At 38.7% G+C, this 24,237-nt stretch overlaps 1 protein-coding gene across 2 annotated transcripts in view; it reads left to right on the top strand.

Moving 5' to 3' along the window:
- Positions 1 to 11,454: 11,454 nt before the first annotated feature.
- Positions 11,455 to 24,237, top strand: part of MMS22L (MMS22 like, DNA repair protein) — a 96,427-nt gene continuing 83,644 nt past the window's right edge. Inside the window, exons 1-4 of one of the 2 annotated variants that reach the window (XM_032185592.1) lie at positions 11,455 to 11,514; positions 13,795 to 13,987; positions 16,199 to 16,324; positions 19,170 to 19,222. In XM_032185592.1, the coding sequence (XP_032041483.1) occupies positions 13,797 to 13,987; positions 16,199 to 16,324; positions 19,170 to 19,222 (370 nt within the window). In that variant the 5' untranslated portion in view covers positions 11,455 to 11,514; positions 13,795 to 13,796. Of the gene's footprint in view, positions 11,515 to 12,434; positions 12,629 to 13,794; positions 13,988 to 16,198; positions 16,325 to 19,169; positions 19,223 to 24,237 lie in introns of those variants that run through there. The other variant, XM_032185591.1, reaches the window with a different exon arrangement.

Genomic DNA, 24,237 nt, shown 5'->3' with positions numbered 1-24,237 from the left:
CTGGGAACATGTCTACTAGTTAAAAGACGATGAAGTGAACACAGCCTTTACTTAGCAGTGCCTGTCTTTCAAAGTGATTCTCTCTTGTTTAATAAATAGTGAGTTTATACTGCAGTCTGACTATTATTCAGTTAAAACTACAATTCACAAATATAAACCCATATGATATCAGGGTGCTTTTAGCCTTACAGAACCATTTCTTAAACCAAAAATCTCTTATTCAAGGTATACAAATAGACCAGTACACCAGTTCTTCCCTCTGAAGTGCAATCAGCCCCTCTCTCTGATCCTGCCCTGCCCTAAAGATTTGGCATTCGTGGCTCAGCACAAACAGGCCCAGCACCCACCCGCCCCCTTCTCCAGTCATTCCCCTCAAACTACAACCTGATCACTAAAAACAGCTACAGGAAAACTGAGATATGGCCACACTTGGAAACTTATGTAGACCTTAGTACTGCCCATCTGCACTGGCAGTATCCTAAGTACCTCTCCCAAAACATTTCAGACACTTCCAAAGAGGAAGGCTTTGTTGTAGTACCACTTTTTTTTTTTTTTTTTTATCTCCAGCTATTAAAGAGAAGAAAACGGTCATACTAAATTTAAGTGTTTATGGAATTTAGGAACATTGTAATATCTATGTCCTGAATATAAGGCACATGCACATTTAGGCAGCTATGAGAGCACTGATTCCCTGGGTTATATTCTGGGATTTAGGCAGCAAACTTCCACAAGTTTTATTCACCATGACAAACCATCTAGTTCTCAGTGTTCTTGATGATCAAACATCATGCACATAAAAGATGTCCAAAAGATGGTAAGTATTTTAACTATTTTCTACTCTTGCTAGCATTCTGCCAAGATGTGCTGCAGATATCTACAGTACGATGTATAAGGAAATGTGCATTTTGTTACTATGCCACGCTGTCATTCTTTGTATTTGGAAGTTAGTTATCTATCCTTCGGATCAGCTGATTGGTATAACACAGACAGTTGCCTTTAGAGCATTTGAATGGGATAAGATCAGAAGTCCAATAAGTTCAACATCCTGCCAGTGACACCATCTCTGACAGCAGTCAGGAGAGAATACCAAAGGGAAAATAACAAAAATAAAATAAGCATAAAATAATTCTTTCCCTTGCATGTTCTAGCAGCAGTTGGTATTCTGTGTTGTGTAAGCCTAAAATTGTGTTCATCTCATGGAGTTTATGTTATCTTCATAATATTTGTCATCAGAGGTTTACACTGCTGGTGACTCATATAGGGTCTAGAAAGGAAGCAGTTCTACACCTCTCCTTACATAACTGACCTCTCTGTACTATCTAAGGGGAGGAACAGACGAGCAGATGCACCAAAACATGTTCATGTACAACATCCTGTTAAGATGTTGATCGTGTGTTTTAAGACATAAGGTATGTTTTACATTTATCTCCATTTACACTATCTCCATTTACCAGATCTCTCTGGAAGGCATTACACAATCCTGAGCATAGGTTGAAAGCAGCAGCTGAAGAGCACTGCTGTTAAGAAGAGATGGATCATACTGCTTCTGTTATTACTGCCACTTGAAGTAGAATTTAACTGGAAGAATCTCTTACCAACTGGTACATCATACTAAGTCTTGCAAGACAAGTTTACTTTATTAACGACCTTTACATCTGAGCTGCAATAAAAACAAGTTCATAAACACTGTTGAAACTACTGAATTAGAAGACTACATTGCCTTATCAACTAATATTTTGAGAAGCATCTTTTGAAATGTGAGTTTGCAAAGTCTACTATCCAAAAAAGTATGATGAGGGACTGCTGTTATGTCTGCAGCAGAGTACGCACAAGATATCCCACAATCTTGATTGCATCAAGATACTTCCTGAACCAGAAGTAGTGAGCACTGCTATGTCAGCGCACAGCTGTGACCAATTTAACTGGTGTGTTAACATGTATGATGTATTGGCTTGGAGAGAGAAGAGAGGCCCATTCCTCATTACATCTGTAATGGGGCTGCCACAACCTCATGGAACATCAGCTTGTATTTGCACTCTTTGTTGAACTGAGAGGGGTTATTTTTTTAGTATTTAGTCTACTAAATATAGCCATTTATTGATAACCACATTGGCCTGAGCAGAGGATAAATGAAAATACCTTTGGTGTGTTGTTTTACTGGTAAGGTTGACTGGTAATTAAAATACAATTTTAGCACAATTTTACAGCTTTTATCAATTTACTTTAAATTATTAGATCTAAACTGTTATAAAATACATACGTATCATGTTCATTTTTTTTCAGAAATAGCAGTTTCTGTATTTTGGTATATCCTGTTAAGTCTATTAGAATACACAACATGCAATTATATATGATTCATTACTCATGCCCACTAGTTAATGTGGAACACATTTTCCAGTACAGTTTTCATGATAATGTATTTTCATTTCTACAGATTAAGCTTGAAGTGAGACAGCTGTCAATTTATTCTCACTACTCTCTAATTCCATTGTTCCAAACTTAAACTTCACATGTCATACTGACAATAAGGACAGCTTAATGTTTAATGCACTTCTAAGTCATATAAGTGCACCTGGTAAACTACAATGCAAAACTCTCATCAGGAATCCTGAGAAATCTCCAAGAAAATTATAATTCCTTGCAGCTTGTGTGTGTGTGTGTGTTTACTAAACATACTGTAGACAGAATGAAACATAAGGCACCTTCTGAAGTGGAAAATTACTCCAGTGGCAGATGGACAAGCTTCCTCTGCTTTCTTCCCAGGAAGAAATTTGCCTCTGGAGGTTTCAGATCTTGTCATCAGACACCATCATGACCTCCAATCTCAGAAAACTTTTCTCTGCAAGAATGATAGTGAAACGCATAATCATATCCAGACTATAGCATGAACATCTAGAGGTGGGATTATAACAGTAGCACTGTTTTCAGTTACCATATAGATCTACCTCTTTGAAGGCTAGATACCACTTATCAGGAAGAAAACTTTTCCTTTTTAATCCATGATAGATAACTTCAGAATAATTCCTTTGTACAGTCATGTTCAAGTTTGCTATTACCAACTCTTCAGCCAGAATGTCTTTTCCAGCCAAATTTATTTAAATGCTTGCTGTCAAAACAAAGATTACATCATTTTACAACCCTGTTTTAAAGTTTAGGTAGCCAGGGCATCTGCAAAATGAAGGTTAAGCTCATTTACTTTGGCAAAGGCTTTGAGAGCAGCTAATGAAAAGTGATATCTATATATAGTTGTTTTAATAATGTACTGGCTAATGGCTTATCTTCCAAAAACCCATATTGATTTTCATTCACATTTTTTAAAACATTTATTTTCGTTGGTTCCTATTAGGCTTCAGAATCCCTTTAGATAAAAAGGACTTCCTTTCTCCACCATTCGCTTTTCTCTGGGAAACAAACAAACAAACAAAAGACAGTAGGAAATAATTTTATAAGCACGTTCTTAGTATAGTTGGCTAAAAAGTAGTTCTATGACACAGTTTGTATAATGTCATCCCACATGCTGATATAAATATGATGGCTGATGAAATACAAATGGATGAAGGGATGAAGCAAAGCTTTGGCACTATATGATTGTATTGTTACCAAGTTCTAAAAAATAGAGCAATGGGAAATCATAATAACGTTGCCCAAAAGATGAAATGGGCAGTGATGATCTAAAAGAAATGACAAATAAAATAAAACTAAGGAATTCAATTGAAATCTGATGACCTCAATACAGAACTCATTGTAAGAATGAGTATTTTTACAAATTTCCCTTTCAAATGTAGATATACAATACTGCTATAAAAAGATGTTTTGTGTAAAAGATGTTTGGTCAGGCCACATACTAAATGACCCCTTCAACAGATTGTTCCTGTTCCATTTTAAAAATCAGCTCTTTCTCTACCTCTTTTCAGGAAATCTCACTAGACAGATGCTCAACAGAACTTCATTTCACTGACAGTTGGAAACATTTGTTAATTTCCACACTTCTTCATACCAACCTGTTTTTAGACATTTGCTCAAGTCTTGTACAAGTTCCCTAGAGTATCTAGAAGCCTTCTGGAGGCTTCAAATCATATGAAATGAGCATAAGATGCCACTAGCATGCTCTAATGACAAACTAAGAGAGAGAACCTGCATTAAAATTCATATTGTCCACAGAGACATATCAACAAACATACAGTACACCAAGATGCAGATGGCTAGAAATGCATCCTCCAACATCTAGAACATATGTTCTACATCTCTAAAGCACTGATTCCTCCACAACTGTGGATCATCTTCTCTACCACACTCTTTGAACAGACTCCTCCTTGTCGATGTTGCCTGGTCCCGACAGTCCTCTCCCAGCCCGACCTTGATTCTAAAGCCTGCACACATTTATCTTCGAGAGCTCATGGTTCTAAGAGTCCTCATTATTTCAGTGACATTTCCATATCTGTCCATATCATGGACCCCTCTGCCAGCCAGCTCACCAGAAGGCTGCATTGCCTTTCAACATCCTGACCCCTCTTTGCACCATGATGCTCCCACCCTACTTTATGATCTCTCCTTTCTACAGAGAATTTTTGCTCCACCACAGCCCCTCTCAGCCAAAGCTGTTTCTCCTGGAAAAATAAATAAATAAACAAACTACTACTACTAATAATAATAAATACCAACCCTCAGTCTGCATTTGGACTGATACAATCTTTCAGACTTACCTACAGAGTATGTCTTGTAGGAACCAATTAATGTACACAAGAGACGAAAAGCTTCCAGCATAAATGTTATTGGGCCTAGTATCCTTTTGATGAAGGAGTATTACATAGGAGAAGCACAGATAATAAACAAAGAGCACTGAATTCTCTGAAATATTTTGAGGATAAGTTTTGCTTTGCGTGTATTCAGCCTCTTTCTTCCTTAGTTTCCTACTGCACCAACCTGACAATTTCCCAGGATCCAGATGGAATTTAATTGCAAATAAGTTGCTAGAAGTTCAAAAGTCTGTCTGCATTACTAGGAATCAAGACTAGCAGTTTAAATAACCATGCAGTGTGCATTATTTGTATTACTACTGTTGCGATTATTTGTTGTATTAAGACAGAACCTAAGATTCCTTTTGATTTTCTCTACAAGCACAGGAAAAAACACGTTTTCACTAGAGACCTTACAATCTGAACACAGAGATACAAGAAATGGGATACTATGTGAAAATAATGAAAAAAGAAAGTCTGACAAGAAGAGATTTCAAGGGCATCAGCAGCCTAACTGTTGCCAACTCGCAACAACATAACAAAAGAGAGTTTTAAGGAGGGATGCTTTGGGAATAGTAAAAGCCTCCTGAGCTTCAAACAAAGCATGGGGAAAAGTTTGAGAAGAATGGTTGAAAATTTAGCAAGTGAACAATGGAAGCTGGATCAATCTTTTTTAATGAGGAATATGAAATAATTCCTAGCATGAGAGCAAGTTGCAGAGAACACTAAAAGAGAACACTGTACATGGAGAGTACAGAAAATATGAGCAGATGACAAGACAGAAGAGAAGCTGTTTTGAAGCAGCAAGATGTTTTTGTGCAGTATTAAGTATCCTTACTATTATTTTCTGGTCTACTATGAATGTAGATAAGAACTGTAATATTTTATAGATTTACATTTTATAGAAGATTGAATATGTTAATTCATACAGCACATTTATGCTATTTCTAGTTTAACTTTGCAAAAAAAGCCCAAACTGAGATTATAGTATGAATATTTATCACTATTGTACTTTATAAAACCTATACATAGGTTGGTATTCTTCATATTGTGTAAATTATATGGAATTTTGCAGAATGGAATGCATATGATCCACTTGTGCAATATTTCCTGGAAAACACTGGTAAACATAAATGCCTTTGAGATGTCTATCAGATATTCTGATTACTGTCATTCTATTTACTTATACCTTTCAAAGGAGAAACAAATAAATTTGGAATTCAAAATATTATCAATAACTCTCTTCGTATCCACCCTGAATATTTGTTTCTTTTGCTTAGCCTTATTCTTTGCCACCCAAGTTAAGATGATGACTCAAAAGGAAGACACTCTGACATATGTATCCATTATTCCTTTTACAGTGTATTATTCCCACTGATTTTCATGGAAATTATGCATGTGAAAGGACTGCATTATTAGGCTAGATTAGGAGAAGACATTTGGAAATACTTAAATCATCATACCACTTCAGAACCTAATATTTGTAATGGTGCTTGATTCTGGAGCAATATAAAAGCAGAAAATAGCACTCCTGTAAGTATATTGTGTGTTGATTTTCCTCAACTTTTTATTACATATATTACTAAGAATTGCACTGCATTATAAATAGTTTCTTGGCTTTTTGATATTACAACAAGTACAGAAATATGAATCAGATCACTCCAAAAAAACTTGCAATATTCCTAAGCACTGGAAGTAAGAGGACAGTAAAAGTGTAACATTCTAAACATATGAATTAGATACCTGTGCATTCACATAAAAGCCCTTAAACTTTTCTTTGATAGCCACTATGTCTTCGTGATCGGTATACATTAGCGCTGATCCCCTGTAAATATCACAAGTCATCTCTAATTTTTCAGCCATGTCTCTTCCATTGTGGCTTCAGAAGTGATGTTCTCCTGCCATTCCACAGAAACTCAAGCATGCATGAACTGTCTTCCTCTGACCTAGGAATGATAGTGGGCCCTTCCTTACTCAGGTTTAAAGATGAATTGACCTTCATTTTACCATAACAGCCTGGATAAACCACGGTTTGCTCTTTCATACATACACAACTCAGATGTAAAATGAGTTTGTTAGGCTAGTTGGAATGTGCTAACTTTCTAGCCTTTTTTTTTTTTTTTTTAATCTAAAGCATACCACTCATTTTTGCTGCACTACCTTAATTCCTATTTGTCATGAATGTCCTTGCTACTTCCATAAGTAGTTTTCTCACCTGATACTCTTATTGTTTCAAACTGGGATTGTCCAATCCAACTGGGAATATGTGGAAAAATTCAGATTTTAACTAACCTACCAAGATGTTTTACAGCAGGGTACAGGGCACAGTCTAAAATTTTGACACTTCAGTAATGCTTCTGCACTCTGAAACAATCCACTGAGGACTTTACGCTTTAAGTATGATGGCCCACATCTGGACATGATTAATCGGGTCAAAGCCAGGTACTTACCATGAGAGTTAAGGCTATTGGATAATTTATCCCTAAAGGATACTCATTGGAGCATAAAACTGTGAACTAAAAACTTGTTCAAACAAATCTTTTCATATTGTTCTAGATTGTATCTTGGATTAACAAATATCATTACACCTGTAACATGAAAGTCATATTGTTAAGCCTTCCTTAAAAATAAAAATAGAATATTACCTTTATTTAAATGAAAATGTAGAATTTCAGTTGTAATATCATGCCTGAATCTGGAGAAGTGCATTTCAGATGAGAGCAACAAGAAATAGTGATCTGACATAAAAGAGAAAACTAACCTTTTCTTTCAATAAGGAAGAAAAGAACAATTTGGGATTTATTAAGAGAATAAAACAATGAGAATATGATTAAGGATCTCAAATATGCATAAGTCTGCTGCAAAGAGTAAAATAAATTCCCTGTAAAAACAGTGCAAAAAGTAGCAGGTGCAAGTAACTTTTAGCAAGTAAAGTTTCATATCAGAAATCAGGAAAAACTTTCTAATGGTAAGGCAAATGAAACACTGAAACAGATTGTTTAGGTAACTAACCATAAAAAATCTTTAAGGAGAAAGTCAGCAAGCATCCATTAAGAAAGATAAATTTTATTGATTCTGGCTTTGAAGGAAGAGTCAGGGGGTGGGCATGACACACGTTTGGAGTCCTTTTCAGCTGTATGATACCAATACCACACATCAGTGTAATTAGATGTGGGACCTTGACTTGGAATGAAAGTCATATTCTGCAAATGACTCAGTCAACTTCTTCATGAAGACGATCACTTGGATTCTGATGCAATAATTTAGTTATGGATCACCTAGCTACATTGATCTAGTCTGCAACTTCTTTATTCAACAATTCAACAATAATTACTTCCAGGACTGGACTATGCATAAACATAACATCTAATCTAACATCTAACACCATACAGCACTTTGCTTGCCAAAAGCTGTGACTTATTAACTGGTTCCATGGCCTTAGAGCTAGCCAATATTAGCAACAGCTGCTAATAACATGGAATTCCAGATGTAGTCTTTGAAGGAAATTTTCAAAATAAATTAGCTTCAAATTGTTTTCCCTCAAAATTCTAGATGTACCCAAAATTCTTAACCCTGTATCTGTACCTTACCATTGAGCATTGAGTGGGATCTTTTTTTTTTTTTTTTTTGGGGGGGGTGGTTTTGTTGTTTGGTTTCATTCCACTGTATGTTTTTGTTTTTGTTTTTAAGTCTAAAAATTTTAATGGTAGATCATCTTTAATCACTAGAATAATAATCCTGTAAACACTGCATGAGAATATGTTTACTTCAGAGCAGTACACAAAATAATTAAATTACCTCTAGTCAGCCTACTTTATTTCCAATAAAATTTATGGTTGTTCTATTGTGAGAGCTCAGGATAAATGTAAGGCTGCCAGTCTGACAAGCCACTAAGTATGAAAAAGTAACACTCTCCAACTTCATTTCAACATTCCTGAGTTGTTTCATTCTACAGTAAGCAGCATATATAAGTAGGGAAATTGCAAAACTGTGCAAATTTCTTACATTTCAATCATCTGATTTAACACCATGCGAATGATACAAGGAAGGAAAAAAAAAAAAAGAAAAAAAAAAAAAAAAAGAACAAACTTGCATTTTAAATCATGTTTTGGATGGTGAGAACTGAACTGTTAGAAAAATAACACGTTTTGTAAAATGCATATAGAGTACAGACCATGACAACCAAGAATGGCACAACAGCAATACAGTGAGCATCAGGTGTTCTCAAAGTTTCTGCACTCAACAAAGTAGCTCCTCTTCAAAGCACTGCCATTTGACAGAGGTTACAAATGTTTCTGCTTCAGATAAAACTGAAAATTTTAAAATACAGGGAGTCTCTGCTGTAGACATTCTGTCTCTAATGATGTGTACATTATTGCTCTTTGCTCAACCTTTAAAAAAAAAAAAAAGCCACAAAGCACAACTCCACCTCCATCCTCCAAATTAAAAAAGTTGCCAAAAAGAGGGATATCCAGTGAAATGAACCCCAGCCTGCCCCCTTGGGCTGCCTGCCCTGTACTCACCATCCCGGGCTGGTTTTGGAGACTTTCTTCCCCTCCCCCTGCACCTAAGCACAATGAGTGAGAATGGAGAGTAGTTTCAGCATTAAATTTGAACTTCCCTGCTTTTGTTAGCATGAGTCACCACCTTAACATTATCTCAACTGTAGACTTTTATCTGTGAATATCTAAGCCCTGTCTTGTGGAAAACTAATTACTGAGCCACTGAGAGGCTTCATAATGTCCTGCATTTAAGTCCTGAACATCATACATAATGCATAGGAAGCAGTCTCTGCACTCTGATTACAGAACACTGTCATTAAGAGAGCAAATTAAAGATGTGAATAATTCACTGGCTGAGCTTATTGTCAGTGCTGCATTGTGAAATTAGAATTTCTAATAAGTACTGCAATTTTTTTAACCCAATTAACACAGAGAACATCTTGAGTCTGATTAGTACAATAAAAATTATTACCTTATTCTTTTGCTTCACAACAGCCAAATTAAATACTGTACTTAATTATGCAGCATTCATCGCTTCTGTGCTAGAAATAATAAAAATAATAAAAAAAAAATCTCACTATCACTTTAATAAGACTTCCAATATTGAGAACGCAATGAAAAAATAGAGCATTAAGAATCTTTAAGCATAATTTCATGTTGCAAAGTTAGTGCCTTTTCTTTAAGACTTTGCAAATCGGTTTTAATATCAGCAGTCGACCATGATGTCACTGCTGAGGTCTTCTTTGGAAACAAAAACGTATTCAAAAAAAACCTACAAAATGACCCTTCAGAACAAGCTCTGAATATATATTGTAAATTAACTTTCTCTGGGCTGATGTGAAGACAGGAAAAAAAAAACAACCCTGTACCACTTACTGACTTGAAACCGAATACACAAATATACAAACATACCAATATATAAACATCTATATATACATTGTTTCAAAAAAGATGCTTAAAATATATGATGAAAAAGCAGGAGCTGGATCAGCTCTCTTACCTCAGCTCCCTCTTGGCACGGGATAGATAACATCCTTTCATCCTAGAAAGGAGGAAAGTCCAATTCAACATCCAGCATGTTGATTTTCTCCCACACGGTGCCTGCTGCCATGTTAAATAAAGAGAATCATCACTGAGGATGCAGCTTTTGTCTCCAAATATTTTTATGCTGCCTTTTAGTGTCAAGGAGCCCAGGAACCTTAGCACATCTGGCAGTAGACACCACTGACTGCAGCTGCTGCAATGGTCTTTTCCTCAGCCCTATTTCAATTCCAGCTCCTTTTTCATCCTGGGGAAGTTTAATCACCGAGCATGAGTGGAAAAGAAAAAAAAAAAAAAAAAAAGGAAAGAAAGAAAAGAAAAGGTGTCATTGCAATCATGAGCTTTCTTGTTGTTTTATTTTTTCCTAGAGACAGGGACTGCAGCAAACACCTTGCATCTTTGTCTAGTTCTTTTAGCATGTGCGTGCAAGAGGGAAAAAAAAAATCCCTGAAAATTATTCAGGCACAATGCAATAGACATAAGGAGAGACAAAAAGACAGAGAGAGAAGGAGAGAAAGAGAGAGAAAGAGAATGAGGGAGAGAGAGAGAAGGAGAGGGAGAGAGAGGAAATAGAAAGACTAAGAGAGGGAGAGGGGGCTGTCAGTGCAGATAAATCTGCATATGGAAATCAGGGTTATCCAGGGTACAGTTTTATTTAACCATGATGTACTGTTTTTTTAATTAGACAGGAATTTAGAGAAGGAAATGAGGGATTCTTGCATACACAAGAGCAAACGAAGCATTTTTAATCACAAGAGAGTTTTTGCAGCAAGCTGTAACAGCAATGGCAAAACTTTTTATAGTAACTTTCTTGCTAGGAACAAAAGTTTCAGGCACCGCTGCTGATTTACACACACAAGCAAAATTTGAAATGCATTCTGAAATGAAATCAAATCAGGACACCCAAAATAATGCAATAAATGTTGAAAAGACCCAGAAGCCACCAAGTACACAGTATCTATTTTAACCTAGGTCATGCCAGGTAAAGGCTTTAGGATCTTCTCCTTGGCCCCTACACTTGTGGTTACTGACACAGCCAATGAAGACTTTGGTAAATGAGAACAGCAAAGCCCAGCTTGGGTTTCAAATGCAATAAATACTTCCCATGCTCGATGAAAATTGCTCATTTAGAGCCAGGAGCACTGCCTGACCATGCAGGGAGGATGGGTAAGGGTTTGTCAGGCATCAGAAATGACTAGGACCACTTGCTATTGGGAAGGATGGGAACGAATGAGGTGAGGTGGCAGAGAAAAAAAAGAGGAGGAAAATGAGGTTTTGGGATTGAAATTTGACAGCTAGACTAAGAGGAATCAGAAAAAGCAGACTGTTGACGTACTGGAAGATTTAGAAGTGGCAGAGTGATTGGGGGATTTACTAGAAGGCAGTCGGCTGAGATGAGATATGGCCAGAAACAACTGCCCCATGCCAGCAAACACAGTGGACTTGGGGTCACCAAGGGGAAGGGACCAACAGCTAGAGGGAGGGGACAAGTAGCTGGCAGGAAGCCCCCACTGAATTCAAGAAGTGAGCCTGTGAGGAGCCCACCAGGCACTAACAGCTTTCCAGTACTTAAAGGGGACTTATAAAAAAGATGGAGAGAGACTCTTCGCTCAACTGGATAATTAGACAAGGGAGAACTGTTTTAAACTAAAAGCTGGCAGATTTGGATTAGATATAAGGAGGAAATTATTCAGTCAGAGAGTGGTGAGGCCCTGGCACAGGCTGCCCAGAAGAGATGTGGGTGCCCCATCCCTGGGGGTGCTCAAGGCCAGGCTGGATGGGGCTTTGGGCAGCCTGGTCTAGCAGGAGGTGTCCCAGCCCATGGCAGGGGGGGTGGAACTGGGTGGGCTTTAAGGTCCCTTCCAACCCATTCTGTAATTATGTGAGCACGGCCCCATGAGGAGCCCGCTGGGGGCACGGGCACCAACGGGAAGCGGCTGGGGCTGGGGCAAGCTGGAGCGGGCACCGGCACCACCCACCGGCTGTGGGGCGCCCCGACCCGCCCGGGCTGAGGCCACGCAGGGCGGAGGCGAGGAGCAGCGAAGGGAGGGAAGGGGAGGAGGAGGCGGAGGAAGAGGAGGAGCAGCCGGCGGCCAATGGGCGCCGCGGCGCCTGCGCAGCGCTGGCCCGGCGGAGCCGCGCGGGCCGTACGGAAAAGCGCCCGGGAGCCCTTGGGGGTAGTGGCGCCCCCAGGTACCGAGCGGCCCGGCCCGGCCTCGCCTCCTGCCCCACTGCTGCGGGCTCGCAGCCGTCGCGGCGCCCAGGGTCGGCCCGCAGGGGAGGCGGCGGGAGGGGAGCGGAGCTGTGAGCCGTGACCGCGAAGGGCCGTGTCTGCCTCCGTGTGCCGCGGTACGGTGCTTGCTGCTGGTGCCTGGAACGCAGCTTTGGAAGCGTGTGGTAGCGGTGGGGCTGTTGTCTACGTGTCCCGTTGTCTACGTGTTTCTGCAGGAGTGGGAAGGGGGCAGAAAAATGGGACAGGACCTCAGCTGTTTTTTTTTGTTGTTGTTGTTTGTTTGTTTGTTTGTTTGTTTTTGTTTTGGTTTTGTTTTTTAAGCTTGAGCCCCTTTCTAGTCCAGCTTCTGCATTACCATCCTCTGGCCGCAAGTGTGAGTTCGCCTATGCGAGAGCGGTACAAAACCTGCCAACTATGCGATTAAAGACTTAAGCTATTTTAAAAACCATTAGCTTAGACTTAATAATCTTAGTTATATCACCTTCTTATCATTGTAGAACTTAGTGCTACCTCTTGCCAAGTTCTGCTCTTCCACTGTCATGTGTAAACTGGTTCACTGGTGTTGAGGGTGCAGTGTACTTCTTTTGGATGTGATCTTCCTCTTTGTTTTTGCTTCTGTGTCCCTCAGTCAGACTTCTGGGAGGTCAGAATTTCTGTAGAAACTTTTGGTGTTGGCTATGTAAAATTCAGTCATTTTCTAAGCCTTTTAACTTCAGCATTTCGAGGTTCAGTAATTATTGTGTGGTATTTATTGCTTCTCAGAAGGAACTCGAACTGCAACACTGCCTTAAAGACACGGACAACTGGGAGCCTGTAACACATGATGTGTCTTCTTGATACAGTTACTTTGGCCACAGAACAAAGGGTTGCTAAAGTGTTGCAAAGTGTTGCATGTCCATTCTCTTTTCCTTGTACTTTGTCCCTGCCACTTCCTCTAGCCTACTGCTAGTCTGACCTCATCATAACTAGTCAATATATAGAGCTGAGCCAGAAGAAAATGAATTATCTTTTTTTTTTTTTTTAGGTTTAGCTTTTCGATGATGTATCTTCCTGAACAGGTTAGGATGGGGTAGATGAAGCTGCACAAACCAGAATTACATGGCAGGGCATGGAAAGATGACTTCCTTTTGTGGTGGCATCTTAGTTTGATGTGGTTAAGCTGATATTGTCCTCGCTTGAGCTGAAGGATTATGGAGGGCTGTAAAAATGAGAAGTTTATTATAAAAAATACTGTTGTTGTTGCATTTTAATTAATTAATATTATCTGTTTGTTTTCTGGAAGAGATGGAAACAATGGACGATGATGACTTTATGGCTTCCTTCACGCCCCCGCTTCTCACTGAAAGCTTGGAGATGGCAATGGAGGTGGAGAATGAGAACTCAAAGCCTTCTTGTTTTTCCTGTGCTTTAGACAACCAAAGTGGGGGAAGAATCTTCTCTGCAGAATCTTACTTAGCAAGTGGGTCTCTTAAGAGGTATGTTGGTTTGTTGTTTTTTTTTGAGTTACAGCATACTAAAAGTTATATTTATTTCCACTGTTGTTTGGTACCTCTGAAATGCTGAGAGGGTTTCCAAATGAGTTTATTCTTCAGTTTATATTATTAGCTTCGAGGTATACCAAAGCACGGTGGGCAATTTTTTTGATACTCTGCTTTGAGTTCATTGTCCAGTTCCAAGTTTTGTGAGCTTATTTTAAGATATTGTTACAGACTTGATAGAGCTTTTGTGGACAAACACTTCAAAATTGGCTTTGGCAAAAGTATCCAAGAACCTTTAAATTTCTGTGGAGGCTGCAGCACTGCTTTTTCCAGTTGTATGCTCTTCTGGATACTGTCCCTTTCTCTGTTATCCATGTAATAGAAACAAACTGCTTTGTCCAGCTTTCTGAGGCTTCTGGGAGTACACTTCAGAGCTTTAATACCATCTTTTTCAAAGCTTTAGCTCTGCATGCATTCTGGATTTAAGGTTCAGAAGTCGTGTGTAACAAGTAAGTATTTTCTGTGAAGTTGTAAAATTTTGCTTTAGTTAATGCTTTCTTTCTGTCTGTGATCCAGCTTAGCTGTCTGTGTAATTTGCTGATCCTGCAGGGGTTGTCTTGTTTTTCTAGGAAAAAAGCACAATTTTTCTTTCCTAATTCCATCATGCTGTTGAACCTACTTACTGTGGCTTTCTCCTGCCAAGTGTTATGTTTTGTGTTGTTATTTTTGTTTGTTTTACTTCCACAGGCTTTTCTGTAAAGCCTTCAAAGGGGTTTAAAACCCTGCCTCCCCCAATCCCTTCCTTATTTATCATATCTTTATTGGATCAGAGCACTTTCATTCACATTAATGTCAAGTACAGGAGTGAGAGAGTCTGTTTTTGTGGATGTATCAGCAGTGGATTCCACATTGACAAAGAATGCATTCCATGACAGAAACAATTTCATATGAAAACTCGCTCAGGGACTTCTGTGTAAACAGGTTTACCAAGTTACTACCATCATGATAATTCTGTTGTGTCCTTTATTCACCTTATCTAATTGGTTTGTAAACTCCTGGAAAAGCCTGCATGTGAGGGACTCCTCTGTCTTCATTACCTAGAACAGGAGTAACTGGATTTAATTGCTAAAGGCTTCAAAACCCAGCAATGTTTAGGCAGTTACCAAGTGAGCTACAGATGTTGTGGGAGACTGAGCTGATTATTCAGCAGATGCTTTTTTTTGCCTTTGATTGAGGACTGAATTGGTAATAGTACATAGTTCAAGGAGAATATGAATTTAGTGTATAATATAATAAAAACCAAGTGCTTGCCCACAACATTTTCTTTGGTTGTAAAATAGACGTTTCTTGCACCTTAATGAATTCAGCTGAAGTATTTTATGAAAGTCAGTGGGAAAATTCTGAAATAGTTCTTGAAATCTTTGTCTTTATTATATGCCTTGCTGTGATTTTTTTTTAAATCTTTTTTATTGCATTAGGGAAATACTTTTCTTAACATACCAATTTTGTAAATATATAAAATACTTCAGGTAAAACTTGTTTTTACACTTTATACAGATGCCTGACTTTCTTCAGTTTGAATAAAATAGTAGCTCTGATTTTTTTTTTTTTTTTTGTATTTTTTTACTTAAGCCAGAGCAAAGGGCAGCCATGGCCTAGTGTTAGGTTAAGTTATAATAATGAAGTTGCATTCTGTGACCCTTATCAATTCAGATACCTAAAAGTGTGCTTTCTTGGTATGCTTTTATCAGTGTATTTTATATAAAAATTATTAAAATGACATACCGTAAACTAGTAAATATATGTTCTATAGTTGTTTATTAGGCCTATAGTATACACTAACAAATTCCAAGCATAAACTCTCAGACTGTTACCTAATGTAGTGGTCTCTTCTGTTATGGCTGGTCTGTACGTTATGCCTCAGATGGGCCCCTCTGTAAGGTAGTATCTTGTTGATTTTTCCTTCATTTCTAAAATTTACTGTGCCCTGTGACTAGACCATATTTTTATGCTGTTGAAGCTAAAGCTTGTCATACTTTATATGCTATGTTGCTTTACAAAAAAGGCATAACAGCCTCTCTTCTGAGAGCACTCTACACCTTCCTATGCATTGCTGGTACATTTATAAAATATCAGTAATATACAAGCCAGCAGTAGATATTCTGTTATTTCAGTTTATTACTAAGGAAAGTTGGATCTGTTTTACAGGGTTTTGCTGAGACTAGATCCTGCTCCAAATGACTACGAAGAAGATGTAGTGGACATGTTTGGTTTTCAGTGGGTTACTGAAATGGCACTAGTTGAATCCTGTGGATTTCTATTTGGATTACTCAGGTATGATGATATAAGTGTATTTAGTGATTAATCCTCTTTGTAATTATACCAGTTTACTTTAAGGATGGAACAAACTTCAAGTTTTTGAAAGTAAAATCCTAATAGACTGTGGGCCATGCAATGTGTGTACAAAGATTTTAATATCTATGTAACTCTACCATAAGTAATGAATAAGACACAAGTGGAATTAAGGGAAGAAGTAGATCTTGCATCAGAAATCTTGCGTCGCATTTGTAATACTATGTAACTTAATAAGTTTCTAGGCAGCGTGGAGCAAATCTTAGCCATCGCCAGTTAAAACTGATAAATACAGTTACTACAATTGTGTTGTGATCAATTCAGAAGGCTCTAGCTTCAGCAGTATTTGAATAAATTGTGTTAACCTTTCCATGAATAAGATTCTGCTACACATCTAATCAAAATTGTCTTTTGAAGATCTTAAGACTTTTTGTGCAAAAGGAAGAGTGGAGGTTACAAATTAAGTATTTTAAATGCTTGATGCAGCACTTTCTTCAGTTGTTTGGATTAGGATAGCTTCAGCAATCTCTTCAGATACAGTTACTCAGTGTGATTAATTCAATACAGATGTTTAATCTGGTCAATGCAAATACACAGATCACCGATAATCTTCTTTGCTACTGATAATCCTCAGAATGTACAGCACACAGAGTGGATGGAAGAGGAGCTCTTGTATGATTGTACAAATATGTGATATATTCTACCATTGCAGTAGGTTCTTCCATCCTTTTAGAGTATGACCAAGAGTGTGATGTGAAACATTATTAGCAGGATCTGGCTATTGAAACATGAAGGCATAGATGATAGGTGTATTAAAAGCAGTATTATTTAACTCTACTAATTTGACACAAGGTTTTACTTCACTGTGGTTTAAAAAAAAAAAATGATAACCAAGCAAATAGAATAACTTGGTTGAAAGAAACACTGTATCCCTTTTAGCATCCAATTTGATCCGTTAATTTTGCAAATTTGCAAAGATCTTCTATCTTTCAGTTCACTTGTCCAGTCATAAAATGGAATGCTTTCATTTGTAGACCAGTTGACAACTGAAGGCAGGAAAGTTCCTTTTCCAGAGTAGAAATCATATGTGAAAAGTACAAGTTATACTGATTCTTGAGAACAAGATAGCTGGGAACAGTTCAACTTATCAAGTACAGATAATATCTATGTTCAAATCCATGCTAATGGCAACTCAGTAATTTTTTTTGTGTCTACAATATTGAAGATTATTTAACATTTTAATAAATATGTAATACAGCACACCTAAAATTAAAAACAATAATTGCATAGTAAAAAGAATTTTTACCTGTATTTTTTTTGTGACTGAGGATGTGAATCAAAGTAAGAGCTATTTAACTGTTTGTGTGTATTGTAAGACAATGTATCTTTGATTACTAAACAGAAGTACCAGTTTAGCTGCAAATATTTATCTGCAAATCAAATGATTTAATGAGTAACAACTAATGAGCATCAGTCTTCGAGGTACAAATGCAAAATGAAATTAAAATGGCTTATTAAACTGATGACATCTTTGTTATGCTTGTCATGCCCCATTTGTGAGTTTACTTTACGAGCAGACTGTATTGCATCTTCTGTCAATTTAGTGGAGAGCCTTTTTTTGTGCATCTCCTTTCTATCTGTTTTTTAACCTTTGGCCACCACAGCCCTCTTAAAGTCTTCTATTTTTAGTCTTCTTTTCTTTCTATGTTGTTGAAATAACTGAAAAATTCATGCAGAAATTGAGCTTTGAGTACTTCCAGCCATTTGTGTGTATTTTTGTTTTTCCAATCTTAGGTAGCTGACATGGTTTTATACAAGCAAGGAAGAGCTAAGGGAGGTAACTTTAATATGTGGTAGCCCTTTAATATGCAGGTTGGAACCTAATTCTTTGGATGCTTGTGAGTTCTTTATAGTTTCCAAAGTGTTTTTTATTTTTCCTAAGAACATTTGATCTGCGTTGAATCCAAGTATCCTGCTTTTGAATCTTTCAGTAGTTGCTGCTTTGACACTTAAGGACACTATAATACTTCGACACTATAATAGGGCAGAGAGCTCCTTCCCCATTTTCTTTCAGTATGTTTTATGCAGTTGTGCTTTTCATGTATTCAGTTTATTACCATGTTGTCTCTCTGGAGACTATGCTTGAAGACCACTTGAAAATAACAGTTGCTGCAGAATATGGACGAGTACTTACCGATGTTACTGCTTTTCTTTATTTTTCATTTCCAGTGGCAGTTAGCAGCCTTAAAAAATCTCTTCCTCCTCCACCTCCTGCCCCAAAACTGAATTGAGTTTTAACTTTTTTAGAGACACTTCTTTTACTCTGTTATAATTGTTGCCTTTAACCCTTTGTGCTCAAATTAAGCAGCAGACTGCTCTGTGGAGGAAGAAAGAAAAACTGCTGGCAGAATTTCCTAGTGCTCATTCAGAGATGAACTTAGTGTATGCTGTGAGGGCTAACTTCCAGGTTTATTTTGTGATGAAATATGAAGTTATTACATCTATGAAAAGATCACTTACAATGAATGGCTTTTGGGTTTGTTTGTGTTTGTTTTTCCCTGCTATTTACCTAATTTTATATTTGTTGTTACTCTGTTTCATGTCTCAAAACCAAGAATAAACTCTATTATCATTCCTACATATGTAGAAGTGTTTGTAGTCTTCCGCTATACTATCTCCCAGGTTATGTTTGTATGAGCTTTTTTCAGAAATACAAAGTAAAGAATAATCCTTACCTCTCTCTTTTATGCTTAAAACTTTACTAAAATGCATGTAAATAACTTCTACCTATAACAAATACTGTAAACCTTTGTATCCTTTTAATTAGGCAGCAAATATACAGACTGGAAAACCTAGTAGAAATGAATTCATCTGACTTTGGTAAGTTGAACACATTTAATTTGATGCTGGAGTAGATATCTGACTACCTTTTCATTATAGAACTATTACCGCATTTATGTTTCAGCTCTTGATTGAGGGCTCATAGAGGGGGTGTCACAGAACAATATATAGTCAGCATAAATTGCACTAAGTGTATAAGTGTAGGCAACCAGGTGATATAAGGTGGTGTGAACATAGATACCCAACGTGCCAAAGCAGAAATGTAGCAAGTCAGTTTGGAAATCGATCTGCTTGTGTAGGTAGATGCACAGGGCAATCCTGACCTCACTCACCTTAGTGGGGAATTTTGTATTTATTTGACTTGAGCGAAGATGTTACCCCTGAGTTACAATTTAGTAAAACTACTAACTTGTTTAATTAAAAATGGAAACTTGGATCAAAAACACACATAACTATTTTAGTTATAAAGGCAGTGGGCTGGGATTTTTTCAGTTTTATTTTGATTTACATTTCAAGATAAAAGTTAGTTATGTTTGCATAGTTTAACTTTATTTACAAACTTCTTTTGTAAATAAAGAAGTGTCAGCAGGATCGATTAAATGGGATCCCTGCAAAACACTTTGAATTAAATACTAGGGCGTGAGGAGTGTTACGTTTCTGAAGGACTATTGCAGCCTTGGGCATATTGTAACTTTGAAGGCTGAATTACTTAGCAAGTTGAGAATTTCAGTAATTACTCAGAAATGCACAATTTGTAGTATCTTAGCACAGATAGACTGTTAGTGTTCTAAGAGTACAAGTAAATATTTTAACACAACATTTTTTGGCTTGACATTGTTGTGCTGTGCCGTTTTAATAATTGGAATGAATTCATTATTCATTATATTCAAATAAACAGGTGAAATAAAATATTTGTGGTACTGTTAAAGTGTTTTCTAAAAGTATGGGAATACGGACACTGTTCTGTATCCGGTTCTATAATAGATCAATAATACTCAAATGTGATCTAACTACTTAGCAAAAGTTTGGATTCAGTGCCCCGCTGATGCTATTACTCTTTTTTTTTTTTTTCCCTGCTAGATCATGTTTGACCTTATTTTTTTTTTTTTCCCCAAAAAAACTGTTACATTAACTTTACCTGAATTTTTTTAACTTTATTGAAATACAAAAAAATAAATATTTTAAAATATGCTTCTATGTTCCTAATAATGTAATAAAGGGAATGCAGTGATTTTCTGGTGAATCACTGCTTTAACTCTTTCAATAGCTTCAAGCAGGGATTAATTCTTGAAGAAGGCATGTAAAACAGGCATGGAGCTGATATAAATGCTTGGTTGGCTCTGAGATAATCCAAGGGAAATGTGTAAGCGCTATGTGTTTGTATTCCTGGACTAAATCTTAGGAAGTTAAGACTGAATAAAAACAAAAGTATCCTGTTGAAGCAGGTCTGTGGACCTGATCAGAGAACTCTTTTTTTGGAAATGCTTTGATGTTCTGAGGCCACATGATGTAGAATTTGCAAGACATGGTCTGAATTTTACTCTTTGCACCAAGATTTATTTGTGACTTAGATTAAGTCACTGATGCATCTATGATCCCCCTTTGTACAAGCAGGTTAATAATAGAGAAGTGTTGTGAGGATAAAATATATTTAAAATGATCAGACTGTGGTGATAGGGTATTGTCTTAGTTTAAAACCAAATTTAATTTTAGCTCAGTAAAACTGTGCATATGTATTTACAAAAATACCAATATCATGCATTTCAGTGAGTGCACACCAAGTGCTAGTGTGGCCATCACTAAATTTAAAGAAACTATTGATTCCCTTGAAGGCAGAGAGGCCTTCAAGAGAGACATTGATAGACTACAGAATTGTACAACCATAACAACCATATAAAATTTAACAAGTGTAAATGCCAGATTCTGCACGTGAGATGGTGCAAACCTGGCTTCATACATAGAATGGGGAGCAAGTGGCTGGAGTGCAGCCCTGGGGGTTTTGGGTTAATGGAAGGCTCAATAAAAGTCAACAATGTGACAATACCAAAGACAGCAATATATTGCGGGGTGTGTTAAACACAGTGTAGTTAACTGATCAAAAGAAGTGATTACCTCGCTATACTTGCTGTGGCTTTGGTTCAAGTACTGTGTGTGGTTTAGGGCTCCACAAAATAAGATTTACACAAAAATTTGAGAATGTGTTCAAAGGAAGACAGCAAAAATGATGAAAGGACAGGTCCTATAGGACATGATTTGTGGCAGCAGCTGAGGATACTTGGCTTCTTCAACTTAGAAAATAGGAAACTGAGGGGGTAACCTAATAGCTTCCTCTAAAGAAAAAGGTGGACAGCAAAGAGCGAAGAGCTGATCTCTTTTCTCTGGTGACTGGATGTGAGGGAAAGGCTTAGAACTGCACCAGTGGATGTTCTGACGGGCATAAGGAAAAAATCTTCACTGAGAAAGTGGTCAGGTACTGGCACAGGCTCTACCTGGAAGTGGTCACGACCTTGTGTTCAAGGAGCATTTGTACAGTGTTCTGAGATGGTTTAACTTTTGGGTTGTCCTACCTCAGGAGTTGGTCTGTGATCCTTGTGTGTCCCTTCCAATTCAGAATATTCGAATCATAGAATCATTAAGGTTGGAAAAGACTTTCAAAATCATCTGGTCCAACCATCCCCATACCACCAATATCACCCACTAAACCATGTTTCTAAGCATCACATCCAACTTTTCTTTAAACACACCTAGGGATGGTGGCTCCATCCTCTCTCTGGACAACCTGTTCCAATGCCTGACAACTCATTCTGAGAAGAAATGTCTCCTAATTTCCAACCCAAACCTCCCCTGGTGCACAGTGAGGCCATTTCCTCTAGCTGGTTACCTGTGAGAAGAGGCCAACTACCAGCTCTCCACACCTTCTTTTCAGGTAGCTGTAGAGAGCAATAAGGTCTCCCCTGAGCCACCTCTTCTCCAGACTAAACAACCCCAGTTCCCTCAGCTGCTCTTCATAGGACTTGTGCTCCAGGCCCTTCACCAGCTTCGTAGCCCTTCTCTGGACTTGCTCCAGGGCCTCGATGTCCTCCTTGTAGTGAGGGGCCCAAAACTGAACACAGTGCTTGAGGTGCAACCTCCCCAGAGCTGAGTACAGGGGGATGATCACCTCCCCGGTCCTGCTGGCTACACTATTCCTGATACAAGCCAGGATGCTGTTGGCCTTCTTGGCCACCTGAGCACTCTGCTGGCTCATGTTCAAGAGAGCATTGACCAACACCCTCAGATCCTTTTTCTCTGCACAGCCCCAAGCCTGTAGCGCTGCATGGGGTTGTTGTGGCCAAAGTGCAGGACCCAGCACTTAGCCATGTTGTACCTCATCCCATTGGCCTCTGCCTATCAACCCATCCTGTCCAGGTCCCCATGCAGGGCCTTCCTACCCTCCTACACTCCCCCCCAACTTGGTGTCTGCATACTTGCTGTGGGTGCACTCAATTCCCTCATCCATCAATAAATCATCAATAAAGATACTAAAGAGGATGGGCCTCAACACCAGCTTCTGGGGAACACTACTGGTGACAGGTTGCCAGCTGGATTTCACTCCATTCACCACTACTCTCTGGGCCCAGCCATCCAGCCAGTTTTTAACCCAGCAAAGAATGTACCTGTCCAAACCATGGGCTACCAGCTCCTGAAGGAGAATATTGTGGGAGACTGTGTCAAAGGCCTTGCTGAAGTCTAGGTAGATTATGTCAACGGCCTTTCCCTTATCTACCACGTCAGTCACCTCATCATAGAAGGAATTGAGGTTGGTCAGGCAGGACTTGCCTTTCATGAGCCCATGCTGACTGGGCCTGATCCCCTGATTGTCTTGCATATGTTGTGTGATTGCCTTCAAGTTGACCTGTTCTATTACCTTACCTGGCACTGAGGTCAGGCTGACAGGTCTGTAGGTCCCTAGGTCTTCCTTATGACCCTTCTTATAGATCGGTGTCACATTAGCGAGTCTCCAGTCATACGGGACCTCTCTGGATGACCAAGACCACCAATGGATGATGGAAAGAGGCCCAGCAATCAAATCCACCAACTCCATCCACCCTTAGGTGCATCCCATTGGGACCCATAGATTTGTGGGTGTCTAGCTTGCCTAAATAACCTCTTACCCAATCCTCTTAACCAGTGGAAAGTCATCTTCTCTCCAGGTTTTCTCTTGTTTCCAGGCTCAATAGTGCATGGGGGCTAGCCTTAGCAGTGAAGACTGAAGCAAAGAAGACGTTCAGTAACTGCCTTCTGTATATCTGCCATCACAAAGGCACACACCTCATTTAGCAGCGCACCCACATGTTCCTTAGTCTTCCTTTTGCTGCTGATGTATTTGAAGAAGCCTTCATTATCCTTGATGTCTCTTGCTAAATTTAATTCTAATCAGGCCTTGGCCTTCCTCATTGCATCCCTGCATTCTCTGACAACGTTCCTATATTCCACCCAAGTGGTCTGTCCCTTCTTCCACATCACGTATGCTTTCTTCTGTTTAAGCTTTCACAAGAGCTCCTTGCCCATCCATGCAGGTCTCCTGCCACCCTTGCTCAACTTCTTTCTTGCAGGAATGCATTGTTCATGAGCTTGGAGGAAGTGATACTTGAATATTAGCCAACTCTCCTGGACCCCTTTTCCCTCTTGGGCCCTGGCCCAGGGGATTCCTCCAATTAGATCACTGAAGAGGTCAAAGTTATCTCTCTTGAAATTCAGGGTCGCAGTCCCACTTTTTGCCCTGCTTCCTCCTCATAGGATCTTGAACTCCAACATCTCATGATGACTGCAGGTGAGACTGCCCTCAACCTTCACGTTTCCAACCAGACCATCTCTGTTTGTTAGTACCAGGTCCAGCAGCGCCCATCTCTTTGCTGGCTCATCTACGACCTGCATCAAGAAGTTATTTGCAATGCTCTGCAGTAGCTTCCTGGACATTTACTTTGTTGTCTTCCCAGCAAATATTGGGATGGTTGAAGTCCCTCATAAGAACTAGGGCCTGGGAATGTGAGGCAACTTGCAGCTGCCTGTGG

Source organism: Aythya fuligula, chromosome 3, assembly GCF_009819795.1.
Source record: "Aythya fuligula isolate bAytFul2 chromosome 3, bAytFul2.pri, whole genome shotgun sequence".
Classification (NCBI taxonomy): domain Eukaryota; kingdom Metazoa; phylum Chordata; class Aves; order Anseriformes; family Anatidae; genus Aythya; species Aythya fuligula.
This window is presented reverse-complemented; position numbering and strand designations above follow the sequence as displayed.